Here is a 26,048-nt window from a genome sequence, read left to right as displayed (position 1 = left end):
GGACAGGTTGAGAGAAAAGAGGTATACGCAGTCATGCTTTAGCCTTCCTCATCTTCTAGACCTCACACGTATATTCTCCCTGGTAAAAAGAAACTCAGTGGATTGACACGGGGAAAGCTTAAGATATCTTGAGCACTAGAGAGCAAACAATGAGAGAGGGGGCTACAAACATGGCCCAGTACTGGGAGTGGATGTGGAGTCCCTACCACTTTTGTACACATTTAAAAAAAAATAATAAAAAAAAAAATCACAACTTCGATGACAATGATTTCTTAGGAAACTATCATTTCATTTGTGCCATGCACAGCCCTGAGAGATGTGGTTCCCTGAAGTCCAGTTGTTTGAAAAGGCTTTCATCAAGGCCAGGTTAATGGGCCACAACTCAATAAAACTCTTTATAGAGCAATTTAAATGGATTGTATCTCTCCTTCCCCCACAAGAAAATCCTGTCCAGAAGAAACTGTTTAGGAATGAGTTTCCTTTCTGCTGCTTTATAGAAAAGTAACAATGGCAGCTAGAGACAATTTATTAGAGGCATTCCATAAATCCAAACCAATTAGTGCAAAAAAGTAGGCAAGCAGAGTTTGTTTGTACATCCTAAAAACGTCCATTAGCACACATCTGGAAACAACAGCAAAAGGAACAGACTCAAAAGGCTGCTGACCATCCTGCTCTTGTCTCACCCCCCAAAATGTAGCAGGACATCTGTTTGTTTTCTTTTAGTGCAATGCATACAAATTCCGTATATTAAAAAACATTGCTAAGACTGCAAAGTCAAAAAGTCCCTGTCTCTCATCTTAAGAAAAAGTGAGGGAGTGAGAAATGAGGATGCATTTAAGACAGTTTTGTAAGGGAAACAGCAACTGTGGACACTGATTTGAGTAAGAAAATTAATGAAGGAAAAGCCTTCAAAAGCCCAAGGGAAAACATGAGAAGGATTCAGCATGGGATAAAGAACTCAAAGAAATCTCAATCCTGAAATATCAGCATGACACTTATATTAACAAATGTAAACTAACATCAAAGAGTTCAAACCTTCTCAGCCAAGTTCTGACAGATTACCTTTGATTTTAAGAGTTAGTGCTAGTGGGAAGCAGAGATTCTGAAATTTTTAAAACAAATCTCTAGAAATCACGAACCTATGCAATATTAGCCAAATTTCAGATAAGTCACTTCTTGCCTGTTTCCTTTATCCTAGCGTTAACTTTTAGGGTAAGGTGCTATGTTCTTTTAGGTAAGCCTGGGCAGATCACTTACCTTTCCTCACTGTGCTCCACTCTGACCTCAAAAGTGGTTAATTCATATTCATTGATTTTACATTGCTGTATTTCTTATGTGAAATTATTTAGGGTGCTTACATCTTTAAGCTCTGACTTACATTTATGCTAAGCATATGCTAGTAATTTAACTACCAGTAATTTCATTATTTACACTACAGATTCATTTCGAGAAGTACCAGGAATTCCCTGCACGACCTTAAAGATGGGAGATGGTGTTCTTGCCCATGGTGAAACAAAAATGTGTGATAACTTGAGAATAAAAGTAAAGAAATAGGGCTGCTGATTACTTATCCAGTGTCAAGACAAGAAGCGCACATAAGATAAGAGCATTTTATACTATTTTTGAGTTGCCTTTTCCGAATCAGCCATTTCATCTCAGGCAGGCCTGCTGTTCTGGCTGTACCCTTCATTATCTTAAGAGGGCGTAACAGTAGTCAGTGACCGCACTAGCTTTGTGCAACCATAAATTCTTCCCCAAGCAGAGGACAACTAAGTTGCTTAGGTAGCAGAGATGGAGAGATGGTTGAAAAGCTGACATAAAGAGACAACACGCAAGGAAGCTGAGAGAAGCTGAGATTCTGCTTTGCAACACCAGACACAACAGGACATTCAAGAGGCAGTACCAGTGTCCGAGCTGCAAATGCTCAGTGTCTTAATGATGGCAGTAGATACTCTCAAAGGCTATGGACAAAACAGGACTTTTTATGACAGAAAAAAAAAAAAAAGCTCTCAGAGCAGTTTGTTAGTGCAGTTCCTCCTATAGTAATGAATAACAGTCACAGGCAGTGACTCCAATAAAAATAAACCATCATTGCACGCACATGTGGCTAGGCTTACTCCCAGAGGAGACATTCAATACTTGCAAAGGAAAGAAATGGAAGGAAAACAAACAAAAGGAGGAGAGATAAATGAAAACCAAGAATCTTTTAAGAATTGAGGAGAAACAGGGGAGTGGACAAGTTCAGGAAGGAGGACGCCCTCCAAATCTCAAGCCCTGCTATACCTGGCTGGCTTCAGATCTTGCTTCTAAAGAGCAATACATATATAAAGTACTTTTTCATAGTGCATAATACCAGGACTGTGAATCAGGATTCATGAGTTTTCTTCCTAACTTTGCCACTGTTTCATTGAGCAATTATAAGAAAATCATGTAGCATTCCTTTGCTTCAGTCCAAAATCAGGCATGGAGATAAATACCTGTAGCAACTTCACCATATTAATTTTCTGCCAGGTAGGCACAGCTCCAGAGATACCCTCCTTTCCCCTACCCAGAGGGTACAGCAGAAGAATGAATAAGCAACAGCTCCGCTATCTGTTTTCTCAAGTATTCAGTGGGGTCAATTCCTTTCCCTCTCATAAAACCAGAACAAAGGCACGTGTTTTGGCTGTGCCTATCCAGGCAGTTGCTAGCAACAGATGACCGGTCTGCAAATTGTTCCAGCCCTTGCGGTGTGAAATCCAAACATTGGATTTCAAGTGAGAGAGCTCAGCATGTAATATGTACTGCCATTCGGACATGGTTTTAGCTTCAGGCACTATAATGAGGAGCTCTGAATATCCTTGGACTGAGTAAACACAACTTCAGTGGAAGGAAACCATCAAAACCTCAAATGACTATCAAAGACAATCACAGACAACAAAAGCAAAACTTTCCAAGGTGAACTGCCCTGATGTGCTCCAGAGCAATGACTGTCCTGAATGTAACAGGCCAAATCTAACAAAACGTTGCTTTTTCTCAGCTGTCCTCTCCCAGACTATGAGCAGACCCCTGAACCTTCTAACCCAGAGTGCCTTTTCCTGCCTGATGTACCTAACTTAAAAATAACTTCAGTGGCAGGGAACTGCACTGCCCAGGCAACATTGGGCGACTTCAAGTTTTAATTGGAAAAGAAAATGCAATCCCAGATGTTTATCCAAATTGTGTCTGAACTGCAGCAACTTGGCCAGGGAACTGCATAAAAACAGGCTGCCTCCAGTACACTTCCACTTAAGCCAGACTTCTGGTGCAAGTTCTCCAGCATAGAATATGGGGTATGCAGGGCCAGTAGGCTCCCTCCTGCTCATGTAACACCAGGCCCTGTGAAATTCCTCTTCCCAAAAGCACTTTTTGTCTCCCTGCCACGTGCCTTATTCCTTACTTTGTAGAATGAATTTTGTCATCTTTTCTGTTTCCGAGTCTCTCCTAATTTTCCCAGTGGAGAGTCCTCCAGAGGCCAGGAAACTTCACAGGAGCTTGGCCATGATGATTTCCTATGCTATAATACTTTTGAGGCCCAAAGCCCTGGTAATTGTCCAATCTGAAGGGTAATTCAGGAGAAAATGCCTGTAGCTTTTACACTTTCCCCACTTTCCTAAGCAGGAAAGTGGCCAGCCAGCCAGCATATCCTGGTTACCACAATGAAACAGTACGGAGAAAAGGGATCTGAGGATGGTGCTGTGGCTGGATAAAGTAGTTGGGTAGCATAAACACAGCCTCCTAGGGGAATTCTCCTGTGTGGCAGCTTGTGGTCACTCATCAGACTTCTGGCACACTGGTACTGAGAAAAACAGAAAATACAGTTTATGTAGCTTTCCAGAGCCTTCCATACTCCTCCGTTTGATTTTGGTTCTGCAAATAGGAAAAGGGCTGAAGGATACAATTCTTATTTATGACACATGTTGGAACACTGCTGTATCCTCAGGATCATGCATCCTGAATAGGGAAGGACTCCTAAGGCAGTACCAGTACAATAGCACCAGGGCAGTTCTTCTCAGAATCCATGGCTGCTTCCACCCAGCCTGCCAGACTTGCCTGGAAGAGACGGGACCAGCGAGGAGGACGGCACAGAAGCCCAGCAGCTGTGCACTTTCTCCTCCACAGAACCACAGGCTCAGACGGAGATGCTGCTGGCTCCTCTGCCCATGTGGCTGCAGCGGTAGGGATCCAAACAGCATCCAGCCCTCATCACTGCATGGAACAAATCAGCTTGGTGTAATTCACCAGCACAACATAAGGAATATGCATTGCTGTCATGATTTATTACTTTTATTATTCTTCAGATCTCTATGAACCTTCTTTATGATAGATTTAGCAACATATTTATCTTCTACAGATAAAAAGGTATCTGCTGCAAATTCAACCCTGACGCCTGTTTCTAATGTGTCTCAAATCTGAATTTAGCCAATCTTCATTCCTTCTTTTGACTTTCTAAATGATGAAAAAGGTCAACTTTATTGTTTATAAATGGAAAGAAAATTAATCCATTGTAAAAGAGCATCACAAGTGTGATCTCCCTATCCTGCATTCATTGTTTTTGGACATCAGTGAAAACAACAGTGTTCTTCCTTGATGTAAAGGCATAATCCTAAATTCCCAGACTTAGGCCAAAAAGATTGGGATTCAACCAAGTCCTAGACCACAGCATAAATGTTTTACACCCACACTAGTGGCTGCAAAATGCTTTTGACATGAAACAAACAAAAACCCTTTCCAACTTTTTTTGCGTATTCACTTTGTTCTGCTCCTAAAAGTAAAGTCCCTGGAGACAAGCTAACACAACACTGCTAAATTCACATGCAAGAGACAGCACTATTATCTTACATAAAGCTTCAGTACAGCATGTTTTAGAGTCCACTGGCATAACATGACAAGGACAAGAAAAAAAAAAGATAACAGATGTGTGAGCTAATACATAGAGATGAAATAGGCGTGCTTTTGGAGTACTGTCATGCTTTACAGGTGTTGAGAAAGGTGATAGATTTAATTTAAAATTTAAATTCAATCTTTCGACAAGACAGATTTTTCTCTAGCAACAACATTATTGGGAGAGATTTTACCAAGGAAGTGGAAACGAATCTGTTCAAAGAAAGCTCAATGGCCTTATAAACATCATCTGTATTGCTGAGTGTACAACCACTGAATAACAGAGTCCTGGAAAATCTTCCCTAACAGACATGAAATGTTTCAGGAAACTTTATTTGCATTTCTAGAGGATAGTGGATCACCACCAATCCTCAGCAGGTAAAGGCAAACGCACTTGTTCCAGTGCATGGATAGATGCATAGATGCAACTAAAGGCTGGACAGCCCCTTAGGACCCAAAACATTGCTTTATAACCCATCGGATCTGGAATTTTTGATGACAATATGCCCCTAATAACTATCAGCAGGTTAATAAGCCTTTTTATGTTGGAGAGGAATCACAAGCAAAGATCAGATGTAATGATTATTCATTTCACAAAATTCCTGGGAGTAGCATTTATGGCTCTTAGATATTCTCTTGCACAGGGATTATGCTTCAGAAATTCATCCTGGTCTATGTGCATTAGGAATCTTAACTACATGTGAACTTTTGAAAACTTATTTTGTTATGTTCAAAGGACAAAAACACATCCATAGCAAAGAAAATGCACAACTGTAGGAAAAACATTGATGAAAAAAATCCCTCAACCTCTTCTTTCCTGCAACGGCACCCAAATAGCTACCTTTATTACATTTCTTATGGGAAGTTGTTTGGCTTATTTTTATATCTAATACCGATTAATTTAGATGAGTAAGAAACTAATTGATTTTTTTCATGCTAATTTTCACTTTTATTTTCTCTTTTCAGCCCGTCCAGTTATTTCAAATGAGATGGCCATTATAATATCACAAGTGAGAAATAAGACAAAATGTATGAAAAAAGTAGTTCCCTCATGTTTTTGATACGAGATGTACCACATCCAGCTGGAAACATCAATACAAGTTGAGAGGGAATCAGGTGACTTTCTATTTGTAGCTTGAGATGAATACAGGTACAGGGGTTTATATTATTATTAGATAGAGAAATAAATAGTGACAATAAGAGCCAGAACTTCACTGGCATACAGTGAAGAACAGACAATTTGGATCAGAAACATCAATTTGCTGAGTAAAAGGGCAGTGCTGACTCAGGCCTGATAAGGCTTTATTGGGTCAGACTCCAAGCCAAACCTCCTGGATCAGATCTGTACAAGGCCAACTCAGGTGTCTTTGCAGCCTAAACTCCATAGCTTCCAGTTCAGTGCTGTGGGGCATGTAAACACCCTGAACTGCAGAGACATCTGCGCAGCCAAATTAAGTCAAATGGCAGAAAAAGCCAAGGCTGAGCGTTCACTCAGGACTAGTGCAAGAACTTCTGCCAGAGACTCGGGGCTCACTTGTAGGAAATGACTGATAAGGGAGACACCATGAACCATCACTATGACGCAAATGTGAAAGGGCCTTGCAAACCCAAGCTAAATCAAATGAGCTCTTTCCAGTGGAGAATAACCTTAGTAGTGCCTCACACACTACATTGCAACCTAGGTCTGACACTTTTTTTGATGAGACAGGGACATTTATTGACAACTGACCTGGTTAGTTATTTCCAATTTAGTGTTGCTCCAACATGAAAACTCAAGGAAGAAGCCATTCATTAACCAAGATGCACTTTACTTCCTACCAGTATCTGAAAAGTTGAAGTTATCCATCAATCACAAGCGTGTCAGAAACACTGAATTTCAACACAGATTGAAGAATTTACTCTTGTCTGTTAATATGTATACAGAGGACATACCTCTCACTAATCAAAGTACAGCATACGTACTACTTGTGAGAGCTGGGAGCAGGATGGCTGAGGTAGCTATTTATATTGCCTTTTACCTTTTAGTCACAAGTATCTTCCAATGTTTCCACAATGTGGGTATAATACACTACCATCTCCTGGACACATCCTTTCCATTCCTGATTGATCAGATGTCCTACAATCCCACCATATTTTTCCAACAGTTACAACAATGAGTCCAGGGGAAGGCAATATTTTGCAAATTATATTTTTTTTTACCTTCTTGACACAGTATGATGGGTAGACATGATAAAAGTTGGCCAGGCAGCTCCCAACAGGTCACCAACACTGCAGACTAACAAAACCCCCTCCATTTTAAGGTGCAGTCTATGTCAGGCAGTGGTATGTCAAAATTGTTTTTATTCCTTAAAGTGAGTCAGTAGTCTGTATTCAGTTTCTAAGCAGTTAAGAGGGTTTTCTTCTTTTTCAGCCTGTTTTTAGATCACAGCTAAGGGCACTGATACCATAGACAGGAATTACAGAGATCAAAGATCAAAAAGTCCATGTAGAGCAAACCCCTCTAGATTAACTGATGCTACCCAGAGTAGATCTACTGATAAGGCTGAACCGAAGAAAACACATTTTTTTCTGTACAGCAGATTTTGAATGCCGATCACTGGCTGTCAATCTCCTGTGTTGTCAATCTAGAACAGTTCAATGACATTAGATTCATAAAACAAGCAAAAATTCAAGTTCAAAACATAATACCCCTGATATACAAATTTCTGAGACGATTCTCCATTAATATGTTTAGAGCATCATAAAAGTTGTAATGCCTGAACACAGGGATCATGTCTGATCCCTACCTTTTCACAGAGATGAGATGCATTTTGCCCACTGAAGTCAGTATGTCAAAGTCTGGCTGGTTTTACAAGTTTATCTGAGGTTTATTTTTTCACCAGTGACAGCTCAAACTTGTGGCTATGTCAATAAGCATAGTCTATCTAGCTCAGACCTTACCTGGGAAGAAAGTAAGTAGAAAGAGAAGAAAGAAGAAGAAGGTAGCTTCAACACAAACGTCCAGGCCATATACAGTATTCCAGAGATGTCCTCAGTGTCTTTCCACAGTAGCACAAACGCTTTTCTCTTTCCTATGAAATACCTTGCCTGATCTGTTCTAGGATAGCACAGACCCTTCTCATGATTGCATTACACTGTTGAATTAGTTTTTCTGTCATAAACTAAACCACTCCAGTATTAGCTTTGAGCTTGTATGCTCCTTATGTAAAGCAGAAACTCATTTGTAATGCCCAGTATTATTTTACAGATTCTGCTCTTATTCTATCTTATATTCCACTGTATTTTCACTTCTTAAGGTTGTCCAGTTCCTGCATAATGATATTCTGATCTTTTTCACTATTAAGAATGCCTCCAAACTTTAAGTATACTATGTGGCAAGACAGACTTAGCAGAACTTTTCTGAATAATAACCACTTAAACTTGAGTTAGATATTTTAGTTCGCCTGTTTTCAATTACCAAAAAAAAAAAAAAACCAAAAAAGAAAAAAAGAGGGAAAAAAGAGGATCTGGTAGAAGACAAGAGGCAGGGGGAGTTGCCAAGCCATTCCAAGGATAAACAACTTTGGTCATTGCCATGCTGATGTTAGGAGCAATGACACTTCAGATATTGATGAGAGAACCTGCCCTAGGTTAATTCCAGTCTGTTTTGAGAGGAAAACTCACACTGAAGTCCACACAAAATCAGAAAAGTGGTTCTGTATAAACAGGATGGGAATTTGTGTTCATTCCCTCTCTGCAAAGGGGCTTAAACTTACAAACAGAGCATTCTGCAGACAATTCAGATCAAAGCCCGAAGTCATATCTGGTTCTTTTTCTCTCCCATTTTTGTGCTGTTTTAGTGAACTGTAAATACAGTGTTTGTAAAGGGTGTTGGATTAACAGCGTCATAGACTGAAGTTCTCTATTTATATTCAGAACAGATTTTGTTATAGTAATCTTACCCCTCCTATCCTGACCTTTAAGCGTCTCCCAATAACGAACAGGAGACAGCCCTGATTTCTGAGAATTTGCTATCTGATTAACATGAAGGTGCACAATTATCAACTAGACGAAGGCAAAAGGCCATTTTCCCAGTTACGGAACTAAGAAAATATGTAAAAATTAAAACAATAATGTCACTGTGACTAAGCAGGTCTCACCAAAGTAACAATTCTTTTTTCTGTGGTATGTTTGGAAGAGGAAAAAGAATACGGAGTTGACAATACTAGAATTGAAGATGTTGCATTAACCAATATGGAAGATAAGAGTCTGGACAAGCATTTTAATCATCTAAAAATTTAAGTGCTAGCTACTCGCTTTCTTGGGAACTTGCATCATGGAACAGTTTTGATGTCTGCAAAGAGGAGAGCCATAGGAATGAAAGCTGACTTGTAGAGCTGAAGCTTAGAAAAATCAGCTATGGTATCAACAGAAACTGGAAACAAGGAAGCAGAGAGAGAGTTTTGCCATAAAGCTCAAGCCACAGTCTCAGTTTCATTAACCTTTTATTAGTGGTGAACACTGATGAAGAAAAGTTTATGTCATGCTAAGGAGCGAGATTCAGGAGAGAAACAGGTGATCACAGTTAAAACCAGTTCAGCAGGTGAGTTAATCTACAGAGAAAACTGGAGAGAGAAGCAGAAGGAGTACCTTCACAGCTAAGGAACTACATACTACAAGGAGGTACAAAAACTTCTTAAGTGCCTGAAACAGAGGCAGTAAAGGTTGAGCAAGATCACACACAGTGGCACAGAAGTGGCAGTGAAGAGATTCCAGCTCCACTCCCAGCTGCAAAGGATTTACTCTGGCCGGTTACTTATTTACGACTCGGTTTCCTTGGTTATGAGCACCTAGCATGGGCATTGCAGAGACTGGTCAGCAAATGCTGGCATAGTAATTTGAAAATATAACACACTATGAGATGGCTAACTCGTAACCAGTGTAGCTTAGCAGCAACCAAAGAGGAGTCTCCTCTGAGAGCTGAGTGGCCTATCAGTCAAAGACATCTAAGAGAAAGTACCCACCTCTGCCACCAGCCTCGGCAGGAAGCCTCTGTGTAACGCAACGACTGAGTTTGCCTCTCTGCTTCAGAGATGTTCCTGCTTCTCTGTTTAGGATGCTACAGATCTATAACTACAGATCTATGAGTTCGAAGTTTGCACAGCTGCTGCTATATTTTGTCAATCTGACATTAGAATAATCTTCATTAAGAAAACCTGCAATGCGTATTAAAAAAAGGACAGAGAAAAAGATGAACTATTTAAAGGTTTTATTCTGTTCTTTTCCATTTTCTCTAGGGTCCTTTCATTTCTATTTAGATTCTTAGATAACAAATTGATTAGTGTTATATAAGCACCTGAGTAAATGAATTCTTGTTCAAGAACGATGAAAACATTTTTTCTCTATATAAAAGTGTCCTGTTAAGAAAAGAGGGACATAAATCCAGTCCCATTTAATGTAGACAAGGCTACGGTGATGTTTATATCCTATGATCATCCCCCACAACTCCATTAAGAAGGAAGCTTACTGCAGAGACATGAACAAACACACAAGTCAGGAAATTAAGTGACCTAGTGATGTCTGAGCTCCAAATACTTGTTAATGAACCTTCTCTATTTTTATGGCATTCTTTCATTTGGCACTTTTGCTGGACTAAATCAGTATCATACTGTGTCAATAATCATCTGTTTATGCTACAGTTGTGCGTTGTGTCCAGTTTCATCCTGTTCCCATGCAACTCAAGTTCATATTGCTGCTTTCGCTTGTGTATGATCTATGGATAAGCAAAAGATTTCTGTCATAAGGGTTATCAGTCTAGAGCCTTTTTAATCAGAAAAAAACCATAAGTTTCTTATTTATGTATTGTAAAGGATGTGGTTTGTACATATGCATGGAAACTTGAGTCCATAACAACCTTTCCTTGTGTCTTGATTACAAATATTCACATTATAGCAGAGATGAGGCAGAAGTCTCTGAAGTAAACTGTGTATCCTAGAAAAAAACCATTTCTTTAAATGGAGGGGTGTGCAGAATTCAAATATGTGCTCCTGCCGTCTTTCCAAAGTTATTGCTTCAAAAGCAGCATACTCCATGATGGAGAACCATAAAAAATTAATCTCACCTGAAAAAAAAATCTACTTTCCTGCAAAATTTCCTATCCCTTGCATGACTCTATACCATCATTCTTATTAAAAAACCAACAACAACAACCTCTCTTCATGTTTTCACAGAGTTGATTTTTCCATATGATAAACACATTATGTAATAAGATGGCTTAGAACAGATACACACTTTACACCACTTCCATTTTAAAACAACCCAATAGCCACATCCCTTTCCTATCACTGGATAATGGATCTCATTATCCACTGCCATCAGCAGATTTTCTCACATCTAAACACTTGAGAAAAAAGTATTGTACTACGCACATAATTTGCATTACTGTACTATGCACAGGATTCACGTAGGATATGGAAAGAGTTTTTCCCGACATGGATCGCAGCTGCTGAATGGCGCTTCATTTGTCTTAATGCTTCTGATAAAAACTGTGATGCATGCAAAGCTTCCTTCTGTTCTTATTTAGGGTACTAGGACTTCTTTTTCCGAGCCTCCCAAAATCCAAGCTCAGCAGAGGACAACATAAAGATCAATACTTCTTGCCTCACACATAACCTTGGGCAACCTTCACACATCCTCAGTCACCTCCTTTGGCAAAACACTGACTTCACTGCCCAGATCTCTATGGACTCTTTCTTACCCCACTGTGTCAAAGACTGAACTATCTTCTCCCCTGCACCCACTGAAGAAGGTGAAAAGCTTTCCATCTACATTTCTCAACACTAGTGGCCATGTCCATCTTCCTCATCTGACTCCAAAACTATGTTTAAGACTGTTAAAAATATCTTTTTTTTCATTGCATTTTCTTCCTCTCCATTTGCTTTAGTAGGTAGCTGTAACTGCTACAAAGTTAATAGAAGAAACACACCAATGCTGTTTGTATTTTTTTTTATTACTCCCCTTAGTCCCTCCATCTCAGAGTGATTTCAGTACATGTTCTGTTTGGTTACATTTCATTGCCTCTTCTTTCTCCCCAGCAAACATTACCATCTCACCAAAGTAATCAGAACTTTTTCTAGTATGAGGCTACAATCTTCCAATCTTCCATCGTGTTTCAACACGTAACAGTTGGATGCCATTTCCAGACTTCATTACTGTACTTGCTATCCTCCAGACCAGTAGCAAAATTTAGAAAGTGTTAACCCCAGATTTTAGTACTTCGTGTATGTGTCTTCCACAGCCTTCTTGCTTTGTTCGTAAGTGTTTTATTTTCTGTCATTTATTTTCTTCCCTATTTTATAGACAAAAACCTCACCTGGTGTTATCTTTAAAATGGGACAGCTATCCAACAGCTACAGAGTCCAAATAACAACTACCTTCAATGTTTTACAGGGAGAGATAAATCTGGTCTCGCTTATGCTCTGAAACCATCATGACTGCAACAAGTTACATTATTTCTATTTTTAATATATTTTCTCAATGACTGGTAGAGTTACAGCCAAACATCTGTACAATTCGAAAGAACTGCTTCACTAAAATTATAAAAAATTTAAGGTAAAGAATCATAGCAGTTGGCCTTAGCAAGTCACGTAAGTGTAAAACTTCATCCCCACTCCCCTCGGCTCCCTCCCAGCCCTTGCCCATGCCAGCGAGTACCATGGTTACTTCACCATCGCAATTTTGGAATGCTTATTCAGGGCTTATTCATATGATACTAAGCAGAGCAAGACAAAACAGCTGGTCTGTAACCAAGGACACAACAAAAGTTATGTCTGGCATTAGTCTGAACGAGAGAAGGGTTTTTTGTTTTGTTTTGTTTTTTCAAGAATGAGTCACCATATACTTATGCTTTTAAAACACTTTACCTGAAGCAGGAAAATTGCTGCACACCAGCTCACCTGGCACGTCTTGAAAGCTCCAGCCCATATCTGAATCCTAAACGCTCTTTCTTGAAAATACCAGAGGAAAACACCGATTTGTTATAAAGTAACACTTCTACGGGCACTTTCCATCTGAGAATTTCAAAACAGGCTACAGACATTAACACAGTACTATGAGTCTCACAAACCCCTTGAAAATTATAAAATAAACCAGGCCCATAGAAGTTGCCATACCAGATCTGGCCAGCGTTTCACTTAATCCAGCACCCTGCCTCCAACAGACAAGAATAAAATGTTAAATATAGCATGTCAACATATTAAACCCTACCATGCTGTCCCCGAAAGACAGCTGAGCACACATGAAAACAGTAACCTTGGAGCCTGCTGACTCCAGTTCAGGAAAGAAGGATAATTATACGCACAGGGGTAACTGAGGAGTCTGACAGTTTCTAGTGCAGCTCGGTTGGTTTTGGCCCAAACTCAAAGGGTCTGCATGTTTATGTATGGATTTCAGGAAAACAAATGTCACGGTTAACTTCGTACAAGAGTGCTTAGGGAGAACCAAGTATCAGTATTCATAAAGATAATAGCAAATTCCCTTCATGAACCCATTTGTGCCAAACAATTAACTTCTCGACGTTCTCCCAAGCTCTTACGCCACCGCGCCGCTGTGGAAGTCATGCAGCTCAGTCCCACCTCAGCGGCTAAAAGACTCCTACACTGTAGTCCATGCTTACAGGTTTTGGTGGCATAAGGAATTTAAATGCAGCCTGGAAACCTCCTTCTGCCCTCCCCCAGTGGTGTTACTTCTGCCCTAGAGGAAACCAAAACCAGAACACTGGCTTCTAGAAGGGGGCAAAAGAGGAAAGTTCATCTGTTTGTTCAGAAATCTGTTCCTATCCAAGCAATAAAGCAAACCTAATTGATTTTAAGGCAGGCAGGATGTCCCAGAAATTTCATTACTTTGCTGAATTGGCTGCTGTCTTATTAATGTTCACCAGACACACGGAGGGTGGGGTGGAAAAATGTATAGTTGGCTGAAAAAAAAGTCTGATGGACAAAAGAAATGAAGGAATCTTTTACTTAATATATAAAATAATCCCTGTGTAGGAATTCTATGCTTAATTTCCATAGGTTTGTTGCATACTCATTCTGCCACCTGCTGCCCTGGCATTCCCCAAGGTTTCAGGAACAGGGATTAAGTCCCTGAGCTTTCCCAGGAACGAACACTGCGTGACTAAGAACAAGCATCTATCAGCCCAGTGGCCTGTCCTGTCCAGAAGATAGTATGGTTCTGGACTGGAAAACTGCTTGCTTGAATCCTTTTTAATGATGACACTATCACTTCATGTTCTGAAGAATACCACCCTTGGGCCTCATGGCCCCGTGCAACTCAAGAGGTGTTTTCTCTCTTGGTATGCAGGATTTCCCAGCGAGGATTAGCACTCTGGCTCTGCTACCATGGAAGTTGGATGTAAGGAAAGATTCCTCAGGCTGTCTTCACTGCCCCAGCTCCCCCAGGGAAAGAAGGAGAGAAAGCAGAGGCAGAAAGAGCATCTTCAGGAGGTCAAGTGACTTGAGAAACAACGAATTCTAGTTTTTGAAAGAAAAAATTGTGTCTGCTGTGCAAGTCAGAACAAAATACAGGTTTTTCCTTGAACAGCATTGATTCTATAGGGTTACAAATTATGAAAACCAAGGAAAACTTGGTTTTGCACTACTTATCACCTAAATCTATGGAACAACTGTGTGCTTTCAGTAATTACCTGGGACAAAATTTCACTTTAAAACCAAGACTACACAGATAATCACAAGCTGCTTTTTTTTTGTTTTTGTTTTTGTTTTTTTAAATACAGTAATATGAGAATTTGTAAAAGTGATTACTGACTCAGGAATTTTTGGACCTCAAGTTAAACTTCCTTAAAAAGTGCTGATTTTCAAAGCACTGATACCCAATACCTCCTGGCAGAACCACTTTATGATGACTGAAATGGTATCTCAAGAACTGAGGCACCTTTGTTCACAATTCACTTCTGAAAGCGGGTATACAGCAATTATACAAGAACATACGTGTCTAAAACTATAGAAATTTAATCAATGCAGTGCTGGTACAGGTAGGGTAATTCTAGATGCCTTCCTTTAACTGGAAACTGCGTATCTAGCTGAAAGATTTCTATGACTTTAAGAAAAGAGAATTTACCTAAAAAAAGGACACAGATATCATCAACAGAAAAACGGGACATCGTGGACACATCCCATTTCATTCATGGACTTCACAGACATAGCCTTCTTTATATCACACTTCTGGTTTAAATTACTTTGCTTTTAATAACATACACTAATGTTTGCTTTAAGGTTGGTTTTCGTCACTGTAGATTTAGTTCTTCTGCTTAACTAAAACAGAACGAGCCCATGGCTTCACATGCAAGCAAGGTGGTGCACCTGATAAACCCAGCTAGGAACACAGTAAAACTGCTTTGTTTTAAGTGGATCATAATATATTTTATAATGGGATTTAAAAGGCTTGAAAACATTTCATACACTTGCGATCTACTCCTCAAACAAAATCAGGAAAAACTACGTTTAATATCTGAATGTTCTTTAGGAAAACTGCTCCCTCTTTCCACCACCAGAGGAATGTTCTTAATCGTTTGTAGCTGACTTTGTGCATCATGAAGTAGCACAGAGCCCGGTTTCTGCCCTTTTCCCTTTGCCAACTCCACCTCTCATGTACCTCCAAAGCAATCCAGGAAATTTGTGAACAGCTTTGTATTCTGCACACACACGTAGAAAAGGAGAACTCATTACAGACCAGAATAAGAAGCAGAACATAGAGAACTTGTAAGAGCAGCAGCAGGAAGAGCATGTTTCTATATAACTGTGCACGGTCTTCAGAAGCGAGTCCAGAAGATGTTTTTTCTGACTGCATTTGACACACTTGACCTGCTACCCGAGAGTCCAGAGGACTACCACTGTTTCGCAGTGCCCACCACTCACAGGAACAGAAGTGCCACCAACATAATTTTACTTCTAATGAGCAGAATAAAGCAGGATGACTTCCTCTCCTCTCGCTCTAAAGCGAGAAACCTTGTGTCATGGCAGTAAAACCAGAAGCACCAATTTAAATGCATATGAGTAGTAATTCTATAGGAGTAAGATGGTACAAATTTCACATAGCAATTTTTCTGACAGCTCTCCACTTTAACGGGCAGAAAATCAATAACATTAAGGCTGAGGGTCACAGCCTTTGGAAAGAGTTACATCAATGCAAAAACAGAACAGACAAAGCCAAAAGAGATTATAACCACAGATATCCCAAGGGATAGATGAAATCATGGGTTACAATGTTTTTAAAAACAAAAAAAAAGTTATTCCCTTGATCAAACCCCAAATGTCTTGCCTCCTAGTTTTTCACAGTTTTTTTTTAAATTAAGAGGTGAAGATTGCCGTCTAAAATGCTACTATATTTCACTCAAAAGCATGAAGTCTCTTAGTGAAAAGGGTAAGAATTCTCCTTTTTGCAGACATACTTCTGGAAAATTGGTACCATACTTACTGCTCAAAGTTAAGCTTGCTGGTGCAGGCAGCAAGCTTCCATTTGCAAACAGTAGCTGCAGAAGACAGAGTGCTCCCTGTCCTGACAGTCACAGATAAAATTTGGCACAAAGACTGGAAAGGACGACAGGAAAACAATCATGGCAGTGAAAGGACTAGCTCTTACTCCTGCCCCAAAATCCTGGTGCAGGAAAGCACTTTAAGGATTACCCTTCATCTCCATACATGAAATGCACTAAAAGCTCAAGGAACTTGTATGCCTGTGCCAAGAGGCCAGCACTAGGTTCTGTGACACAGATAAGCCCATTCTAACACAGGGAGGCATCGGAGGACTGGCCATCCCTGAAAAGCAAAGGACACTCACTGCCCCGCACCCCAAATAAGCAATTGGCTGTAGAATGCCAGGTTCTCAACATCACTGGAATAATCACAGGGGCTGAAGGATACGGTTAGCACATCTAACCAAGCACTGCTGGTCTAGCTTTATTTAAATTTTCTTTGTTGTTGTTAAGTTCTCACCTGTCTTGTCGGCATGTCGTGATATTGTAGTATGAGTCTGGTGTTGACGCTGTGACTCCATGTGTTGCCAAGGGCTGCTGTCACACAACCAGGTTCCCTCTTCCCACTTCTAGAAGCTCCTGAAGATAAACATGAAAGAAATTGCATCAGGCCTGCACCACAGAGAAGGGTTCAGCATGGAAACTCTAATCAGTCATCTCAGATCATTCCCTAAGCTAGGTAATCACAACTGGTACTTAATAGATGGCACTATCACATTAATTTCCTACCTTTTTGATTTATTTATACAACTGCAATGTGAGTTCTCTGTCTTACCCTCTGATACCTAGACAAAGTGCCAAGACTTAAGGATACGTTACAAAGTAATACATACCTTCTTTGAGAGACCATGACATTTTCTAAATATCTGGAGGTGCACGGTGCATGGGGTACACTTTTCCTCTTTTGATATACTATCTCCAAGTAAACCAGCTTTGTATGGGCACAGAGGAGAGGGAAGCAGGCCAGCAGAGACACCATATAAAGACATAACAAAAATGGAAGCTAAAGGGCAGAATGTGGTGCCACAAATACCCCAATCTAAAAATCAGAATGCTGCTTCATGCCGTCAGGTATCCCAGACATTTTCTAAGATTTGCAAAGAAGGGAGCCCCTTAGCTGTAAATACCTGAAATCATATGAACTTTATATAATCCTGAAGGAAGAAGCACTTCACTGCAATCAGCAATGACAACATCTTTGAAAGGTCCTGGAAAACAGGAAAGGTGCCTGAGGACTGGAGGAAAGCCAAGGTCACTCCAATCTTCAAAAAGGGCAAGAAGGAGGACCCAGGAAACTATGGGCCAGTCAGCCTCACCTCCATCCCTGGAAAGGTGATGGAACAGCTCATCCTGGATGTCATCTCTAAGCACGTAGAGGAAAAGAAGGTTATCAGGAGGGGTCAACATGGATTCACCAAGGGGAAATCATGTCTGATCAATCTGATAGCCTTCTATCATAGCATGACTGGCTGGGTGGATGAGGCGAGAGCAGTGGATGTTGTCTACCTCAACTTCAGCAAGGCTTTTGACAGGGTCTCCCATAACATCCTCATGGGTAAGCTTAAGAAGTGTGGGTTAGATGAGTGGACAGTGAGCTGGATTGAGAACTGGTTGAATGCCAGAGTCCAGAGGGTTGTGATCAGTGTCACAGAGTCCAGTTGGAGGCCTGTAGCTAGCAGTGTTCCCCAGGGGTCAGTACTGAGTCCAGTCTTGTTCAATATGGTCATCAATGACCTGGATGAGGGGACAGAGTGTACCCTCAGCAAATTTGCTGATGACACAAAACTGGGAGGAGTGGCTGACACACCAGAAGGCTGTGCTGCCATCCAGCGAGACCTGGACAGGCTAGAGTGTTGGGTGGAGAGGAACCTAAGGAAGTTCAACAAGGGCAAGTGTAGGGTCCCGCACCTAGGGAGGAATAACCCCATGCACCAGTACCGGTTAGGGGTTGACCTAACTCCAGATGGGTGCCTTGTTTTTACTTTAAATGACACTTCAAGAACAGAGCAAGCCAGACAAACCAAAGAAATTCAGAAACAAAATCTGGGTATAGTAAAAAAATCTAACAAAAATAAATTATCATGTGCAAGTTGAAAATTGAACTGTTTGAGACAGACAGTCCATATTGTTAAAAAGCTGTGAGTGTTGGCCTGAAGTTGAATGAGAGAAAGTTAGATTTAAAGTCGGGGAACTTCCTGTCGTCTATCAGGCAACAAACAAAATTGCATCCCAAGGACAGTCATGAAATCCTTGTCAACGAAGTCAATTAAAGTTAGACCAGACACTTTGGAATACGAACTTGAGAGCAGCCTTACGTTTCTGTCAAAACTATCAGTAATGCAACAGTTAATATTGAAAATTAAATTATAAGTACTAAGTTTTGGACACAACACTGTAGTGAGATGACAAAGTCATCTCATGGCCCAGCGGAGCTTCTGGAAGATTCAGGTTTAAAACCCTTCATTGCTTTTACATTTGCAAGGTTGTGGATTTTGTTGCATTTTCCCCCCAACTATTCATACCAGAAACATAATTTATTCATTCACTAAAGCTTTTATTTAGGAAGAATATCCATCAAAGGGTAAGACCAAAAGTGTTGTCATGCAGTAGTAATATTATTTGTATCATTGCAATGAGAAGGACACTGTGTTAGACTGCATGAGGCAGAGGAGGGCAGCAGGCTGGAGAGAAGGGCCTGGAATGACTGCAGTGCGCTACAGGACTCAGCTGAAGACCTCAAACCTCCCCCTGCCAAAGATAATACAAGGTTCAATTAACACCAATTGGGTTTGGATTAGGTCTTTTAAATGTTCAGGGTCTACAAAAGAAGTGAGTGAAGCACCTCAATTCAAGCCAATAGTTTGACAAGAGTCTGGACTCTGTACTTGTCTGAATTACTTCCCACTCCACAGGAACTCATTGCGACATGCACTACTCGCTTCTCCAGAACAACATCTGTTCTAGTCTGAAAACAGGCTACAGTTGTGCTATGCAGCAAGGATAGCTGCTTTTCTTTCCTCAAAACAAAGGTATTAATATCTTCATAAGCATTAAACTTCCACCTGAATAACTCACAGCAGGAGCACCTAACTGGAAGTTTCAGTATTAGGAATGCTATTCTGTTAATTAGTCTAACCCACCTCTATTGGGAAGGTGGATGTGCTGACAATAATAATTTCTCTTCATCTACGTTTTGGATTTAAGTTGCCAGCTGGAGGTGAGAACAGATTCAAGTGTTAAAGCAGGGTGCTGGGTCTGCATTCCATTCCCTTAAAATTACTTAAAACCAAGTTCCTTAATTAAGTTCATTAAGTTCTACACACTTTTGGTTTTGTGCTTGTGCTAACATCACAAAAATAAAATGCCATTACTGTACAAACAGGCTAAGGGAGAATAAAATACAGTGAAGCAGCTTTAAAGTGTTGCAGTCCTCTTTTTGTCATGTGGAATAAGCTGCAGGTTACTCCTGTAGTCAACAGGAATCACAAAATTCAAGCGAGGCAGCTAAGTGTGGGTTCTGGTGGGCGTGGAGGTGTTCCCCTCACAGCTGGTGTAACTGCATCCCTGTATGCAGCTGGCAGCCACCACTCCACACCACCGAGAAGCAATTCACCCAATGGCTGCTTGGGGACCTCTGTCTACAGACAAAAAGCCCAGACATTACAGAAGTAGCTACTGTCGGCATAAAACAGCCTCAAAATTCACATCCAAACTTCCTCCAATTATATGTCTCTGCTATTAGCTAACAGAAGGAGTAACATCTTGCTGTTGCAATCCTCAGCTGGGCATTTATGTGGTTTAATGTCTGGAGCCTGCTGATATTACGGAGATATCACTCCATAGCAATTCCTAATTCTGCATTCCTTCCAGGCCTAAAACCTGTCCCAAAGCAAACAGAAGTGCTAGAGGTGTAAGGCTTGTGGCAGAACAAGCAAGCTAATTGCTGTCATTTATTTTATTTTATTATAATGGAGAAAGCCTGCTGTACCATACCGTGTCAGCCCCTGTCTGAAGAGGGCTGTTTGTGTGACCCACTTTCAGGCAAATCCTCTTCTGTGAAGTTATTCAAATTTATGACTCTGGTGCAAAGCGGTTAGTAAGCCTGGAGCAAATTTACAGTGAAGACTTTTTACAGGGTGGAAAGGAATGCCTTACAGGAAAGGTTTCCATTTTATAAGGGATCCTCCTGCAAGCTGATGCATTAGGCAGACAGAGAGGCAAACCAACAAGAAGAGAAGTAAACTGAGGGGGAAGCAGCGCCAGCTTTGCAAAGAAGTTCAAGGGCAGTGACAGCACACGCTTCATTCCTTCTCCTCACTCTAAACACAAAAAGATAGTAAACGTCTCAGAGGAAGGAAAGAGGATATGTTAAGAAAACAGATTTATACTCAAATATGGCCTTAAAAAAACCCTGGACTTATCTTTTCTATTATTTTAACTACCACTTAGTCATTAATGAACTGGACAAAGGAAGTGGATAAATAATACTGTTCAAAGAGAGAGTGATATTTTTCAGCATGCATTGCCTTGTTCTTCCAAACCCTGATATCTTTGTACTTAGAGATGGGAGTATCAGACCAACCTTGGCCCAAGAAGAAAACAGGCTCAAAAGGGACTTTGGTCTCTGTTCAGAGGTTCCTAAACTGTCCAACCTGAACCACTACAGAGCAGTATGGAGCAACAGCTCCCAGCTGTGACATGAAGGTGCTTATCCATGCTGTTGGGTGGATGCTTCCACAGAGCCAGCGATGTGCAATCATCTGACAGGCAGCAGTTCCCATCCCTCCGGCCTGCTCAGAGCACAACTCGCACTCCACAGAGCGTGAGGGTTTCTGCTCGGGACACGGGCGATACAGGGAGCATTGAGACTAGGAAGAGGAAGAAAACAGGGCTGACAGACAGATGAGAGAAAGGTGGCAGATCTCAGTTTATGGATGTAGTATATGGGAAAAGAGAGTGGGTGTCCAGAAGCACAGAAATGGGATCCTAGCATGGGAAGGTGAAGGTGGGAAAATGCTAGAAGGGTGAGAAAAGACCTCTAAACAGCCCCCTGCTTTATATATTCAGATCCAGCTCAAGTAAAACGAAGTGGTGATTTCAATTCCTGTAAACGCTCCTTCCTTCCTCACACAAAAAGAACTAGCATTAAACCCATCTTCAAAGGGCACATCAGCAGACAGGCCAAGGACTGCAGGGGTACCTGTTCCACCGTCTCCTGTGAAACTGAGCTCTTCGGGGCACCGGCAGAGACACCGGCAGAGACCGTGTCTGTTCTGGATCGCAAGCATAAAGGAGGAACTGGCTGCCTCACTCTCGCTGAACAGCTGTCACAAGTGAAAATAAAGCTTCTTGTGGTCTGAGACAAATGCAAAGTAAATGCCTCTCCACAACCAGGGGAAAAACAAACCAAAGAAGAAAGGGTGATTCTCCAACTGAGGCCCACAGTGCTGCTTCCAAGCAGAAGAGGAGGCTCACACTGGGCTCCACTGCTCTGGAAGGAGTTGGTGGTGGAAATGGGCAACAACACTTCACCTCACTTATACGAAAGGGCTATATTAATTTCATTTGTTTCCCCCTATCAACACAATTGAAATAAACCTCCCATAAGTACCTTCCTTACCACTGAGATGAATGCCACATGTAGGCAGGATGGGGAAAGTGGTTTTATTCCACCTTCCATTTTTCACTGGAAGAAGCAGTAGGATTAAAGCTATTCAGCTCAATACGGATTCTGGGATTATTCTCTTATGCCCAACCAGAGAATTACAAGTACATACATGGTCTCCAAGACCTTCTCATCCTCTACGTATAAGGAGGTACCATTTTAAAGACTAAATCCTCATGTAATCAAGTCCCTATTGTTGCAAATATGGTCGAAGCAAATTTAGCATACAGGAATTTCAGTTTCATTAGTGTCTCATCCTATGAAAATTAGGATAACTAGACCAGTGTCTTGAATCAAATAAACCAGACTTCTTAAAACAACATTTTTAAATGCAAGGAGTCCTTGCAGGCAGAATGTGATTATACTCTTGATTAAAAAAAATAATCTGTTCCTTGTTGGCATAACTGCACATTCTCATATGGATTTTTGTCGTTCCAGATGAAAGACTCACGGGCTGGCAGGTTCGTCCCCACCACTAGGCCCCTTTGCAATCTCTATCAATTTGGTAATTCAAAAATCTTTTCTCATCAAAGGCAAAAAAGGGATCGATGTACAATATTACAGTGAAATAACAAAACAGAGAAGCAACCAGTACCCAAATTTTTCAAATCTTAACATCAAATCATCTTGATAGAAGCCTGATTTATCAAATAGGAGGAAAAAACTCTCCAAAAGTACAGAGTAAATATTTATAAAAATTAAACTACTGAGCTCAACAAAAATGGCATGCCATGCAATAAGAATGAAAGTACTCTCCCTCTTGCTTAGGCTGTGCAGCTTTACGGTTCACTGGCAGAGCTCATAAAGATCACTGCTTTTCACCTGCATTGCATTTAGTCTGTATTTTTGGTGCAGATCTCTAACAATGACACCAGAAGCGGGGCGGGGGGAAGAAAAAACCCTCAACCCCTAATCTATTTTTCCATCTTCACCTACTCAGAAAGTACAAGTATAAAAATATCCAATGGTGGAAAAACCCATCACACAGCAAAAAACAACCCACAGGACAAACTCATCTGTGAAGTAACTAACCACAGCATCCTTAAACTCCCACGTGCTGACTTCTGCCATTTTCAGCCCTTCTCCACAGCATTGTCTTTAGCCAAAAGGTGACTCTGATTCTCTTACCCTACAGCAGTGACCATCTCACTGTCTGCACAGGTCAGCCAAGGTACATCCCAAACTCTTCCTGTCATATACTCTACCTCCACAAAACTAACAGAAAACGAGTGAGGATGAAAAAAACCTGGTCCTTTACATTAAAGCCATGGCCCTAACAGCAGATGGATACTTAGACCACCATTTGATATCACCTACTTGAGACAAAGCACAGACCAAAATGCATATATACATATACCTAGGTAACTACCAAACACAAATTACTGATTTGTACAAACAGACACTAAAGCAAATGTTGCTCCCTGTTCCAATGGTACAGATCTGTTTCAGTTAATGCGTTATGCAGGCATATCAACAGCAGAGTCTCGTTCATCTTGGGATCATCAGAACTTACTTCCTAGAGCACAGTACTGCTTTCACACAGTCTTTTATTATTTAGGACATATGGTGGGAAAACCAGTTGCTGCTGTAAGAAATCAAGCTTGGCCGCAAGACTATCCATGTAAAAATTCTAACTTTTAAAATGCTTATTCTCCTCCTTCTATTAAGAGAGGGAATCCGGCAATTTTACTCCCAAAAAACACCTAGTTCTAAATCTGCGCAACACCTCCCCCCCACACACACCCCCACCCTGGATTATTCCAGCTTACTTCAAATTTTAATTAAAAATAAGTAAAAATATTTTTGGGAATTGTTTAGTAATCAATGATGGGTAATTTAGTTATCTTTTTTTTTTTTAATAGTATAATCATCAAAATATACTTAGCAAACGGCGCAATTAAGTACAAACCCCTACCAATCCCCAGTTTAAAAAAAAAACAGTTTCAATGTAAATTTTTTTGATCACCCCTAGTTCATAGCTATGCTACTGCTGCGGCACTGAAGTGCCTACTAGAGATTACACTGAACAGACTCCAGCGGCAAAGTTCTGATGGAGACAGCAATGAATGTGACAGAAAGGGAAAGAGCTCACTTCTCATTTTGGACAACACGGTCTATTTATCTCATACGCCCCAAACAGGTGAGTTTTCAAACTTTTTAAAAAAATCGTTATATTTATGTGTATCAGTGTACTCATTCTGGGTGGCTTTTACAGCATTAATCTGATATTAGATCAAGAATAAGGTCCTTTCTGCTGTCTTTTTCCCAGCCATTCACTTATTTCTGTTGCGACAACTCCTAGAGCTCTCATCTGCAATATGCAAACCACTATACAAACAGAGAACAAAAAGATAGTTCCTGACCTAAAGACCTTCTTTTCATAAGAAGTGCAGTTTAAGAGTCTCTTAGCTGCTGATGATTATTCCCCACTTACAAGGAATCTTCCCTAAGGGATGAGGGAATATAAACCAAAATATGTGATAGGCCAGCAAAACTTTATATAAATAAGAACTTTCAGTATTCTCCATGAAACATTAGAAGCTTTTTCAAGTAAGTAAAATTAACCATTATTCTACCCCCAAAAAGTCAGCTGGGACCTCTATCCAGGTCAAGACATAGGAAGGGTCCTCCAGAGAACTGGACAGATGCTGGTTTGTTTTTAATCTCACACCAGCGTGCCCACTGTTACCGGTGTGTTTTGCACCAGAGGATCTCATTCTCTGACATCGGTGAGTTCATGTTGATTCTGTTTTGAGTTAAGAAAGAGAGAGACATACAGAGAGAGAAGCACACACATGCTAGAACTGAGACTCCTGTCTGCTGACCTAAAAAAGGAACTGACATTAAGAAACAAGAAAATCCAGCTGGTCTGATTTCTTGCCAGACAATCTACCAGCCATGACCAAAATGGTCAGGTCTCAGGAGATCTGTGGAGGTGGGAAGGCAGCTGGTGGTTTACAGCACCTGAAACAGGGCCCAAGTCAGGGAATTGTGGAGCGGAGATCCTTGAGAACAGATTCTTTTTACCGATGCAAACCTTCTGCCTGTGTGGCCTGACAACATACGACAAAGTGATGAGCTTCCAGCACTCTTCCGTTGCTGCATTGCTATTGCGATGAACAAATGAGTAGCGCTTTGGCGGGAGGGATGGTGAAGACCAAGTGGAAGACAGTGGTTAAGTCAATTCCTTTCTGTAATCAAGGATAAATTCTTTACCTCTCAGTGCACCCTCCTTCCCTTTCTGTGGAAGCTTTTTGAGAAATTCCCTCTTTTGCTACAAACTAGAGTTGTATTAATTTACACCACTTTCTTAGTATCCAGAGCTCTTTCCCACATCGCTCACCGCTAAAACTTAATGCAGCTTCTTCCATCTAACCTCTGCTTTCTTCTGGTCTCCCCAAGACAAGAAAATAAAATCTCAAACCATTGACCTAAGGGGGGAAAAAAAACCCAACCAAACAACCCAGATCTGGAATTTTGCCTGTCTGCACATATAAAGGATGCATAGGTTGAAAAACAAAGCTTGCCCAATCATGGCATCTGGCAATGCTAGGGCCCTCTGAACCAGAAAATGCTTTTAATTATCACCTCACCAATCATGCTAGAAGTTATTGCTGTATTTTTTTGGTTAAGTTCCCTCAGGGAATTAAGCAGATCATGATATTAATCAGAAGGCACGTAGGAGGGAGGGGGCAGAATGCTAGAATTACACATGTGTAGGTCCCTTAAGGCTTGAATAAAGAACTGAGATTTAGAATCCCACTGTCAGAGCAACTGAAGCCTTGCATGCCGTAAGCCTCAGCCCTCTGACCTACACAGCCATGGCATTATTGTATCTGATTTTCCCAGGATGGTTAACCTCAGCTGCTGAACTTCATCAGTCTCTGCTAGTGTTTACCCATCATCTGGATTTGCCACTTCCGAACTTTCCAGGCTAGAACCAAATGAGCC

General features: G+C 40.8%; 1 protein-coding gene across 7 annotated transcripts in view; it reads right to left on the bottom strand.

The window, feature by feature from the left end:
* The window catches only part of RAD51B (RAD51 paralog B), a 419,926-nt gene that overhangs the window by 150,573 nt on the left and 243,305 nt on the right, over positions 1–26,048 (bottom strand). For all 7 annotated transcript variants that reach the window (XR_008466383.1, XR_008466384.1, XM_054201146.1 and 4 more), the window contains exon 9: positions 16,893–17,011. Coding sequence is in view for 5 of the 7 variants with exons in the window: in XM_054201146.1 (XP_054057121.1) it covers positions 16,893–17,011 (119 nt within the window). In the remaining 2 variants the exon portion in view is untranslated. The remainder of the gene's footprint in view (positions 1–16,892; positions 17,012–26,048) is intronic.

The sequence above is a fragment of the Rissa tridactyla genome, chromosome 4, assembly GCF_028500815.1.
Source record: "Rissa tridactyla isolate bRisTri1 chromosome 4, bRisTri1.patW.cur.20221130, whole genome shotgun sequence".
Lineage (NCBI taxonomy): Eukaryota > Metazoa > Chordata > Aves > Charadriiformes > Laridae > Rissa > Rissa tridactyla.
This window is presented reverse-complemented; position numbering and strand designations above follow the sequence as displayed.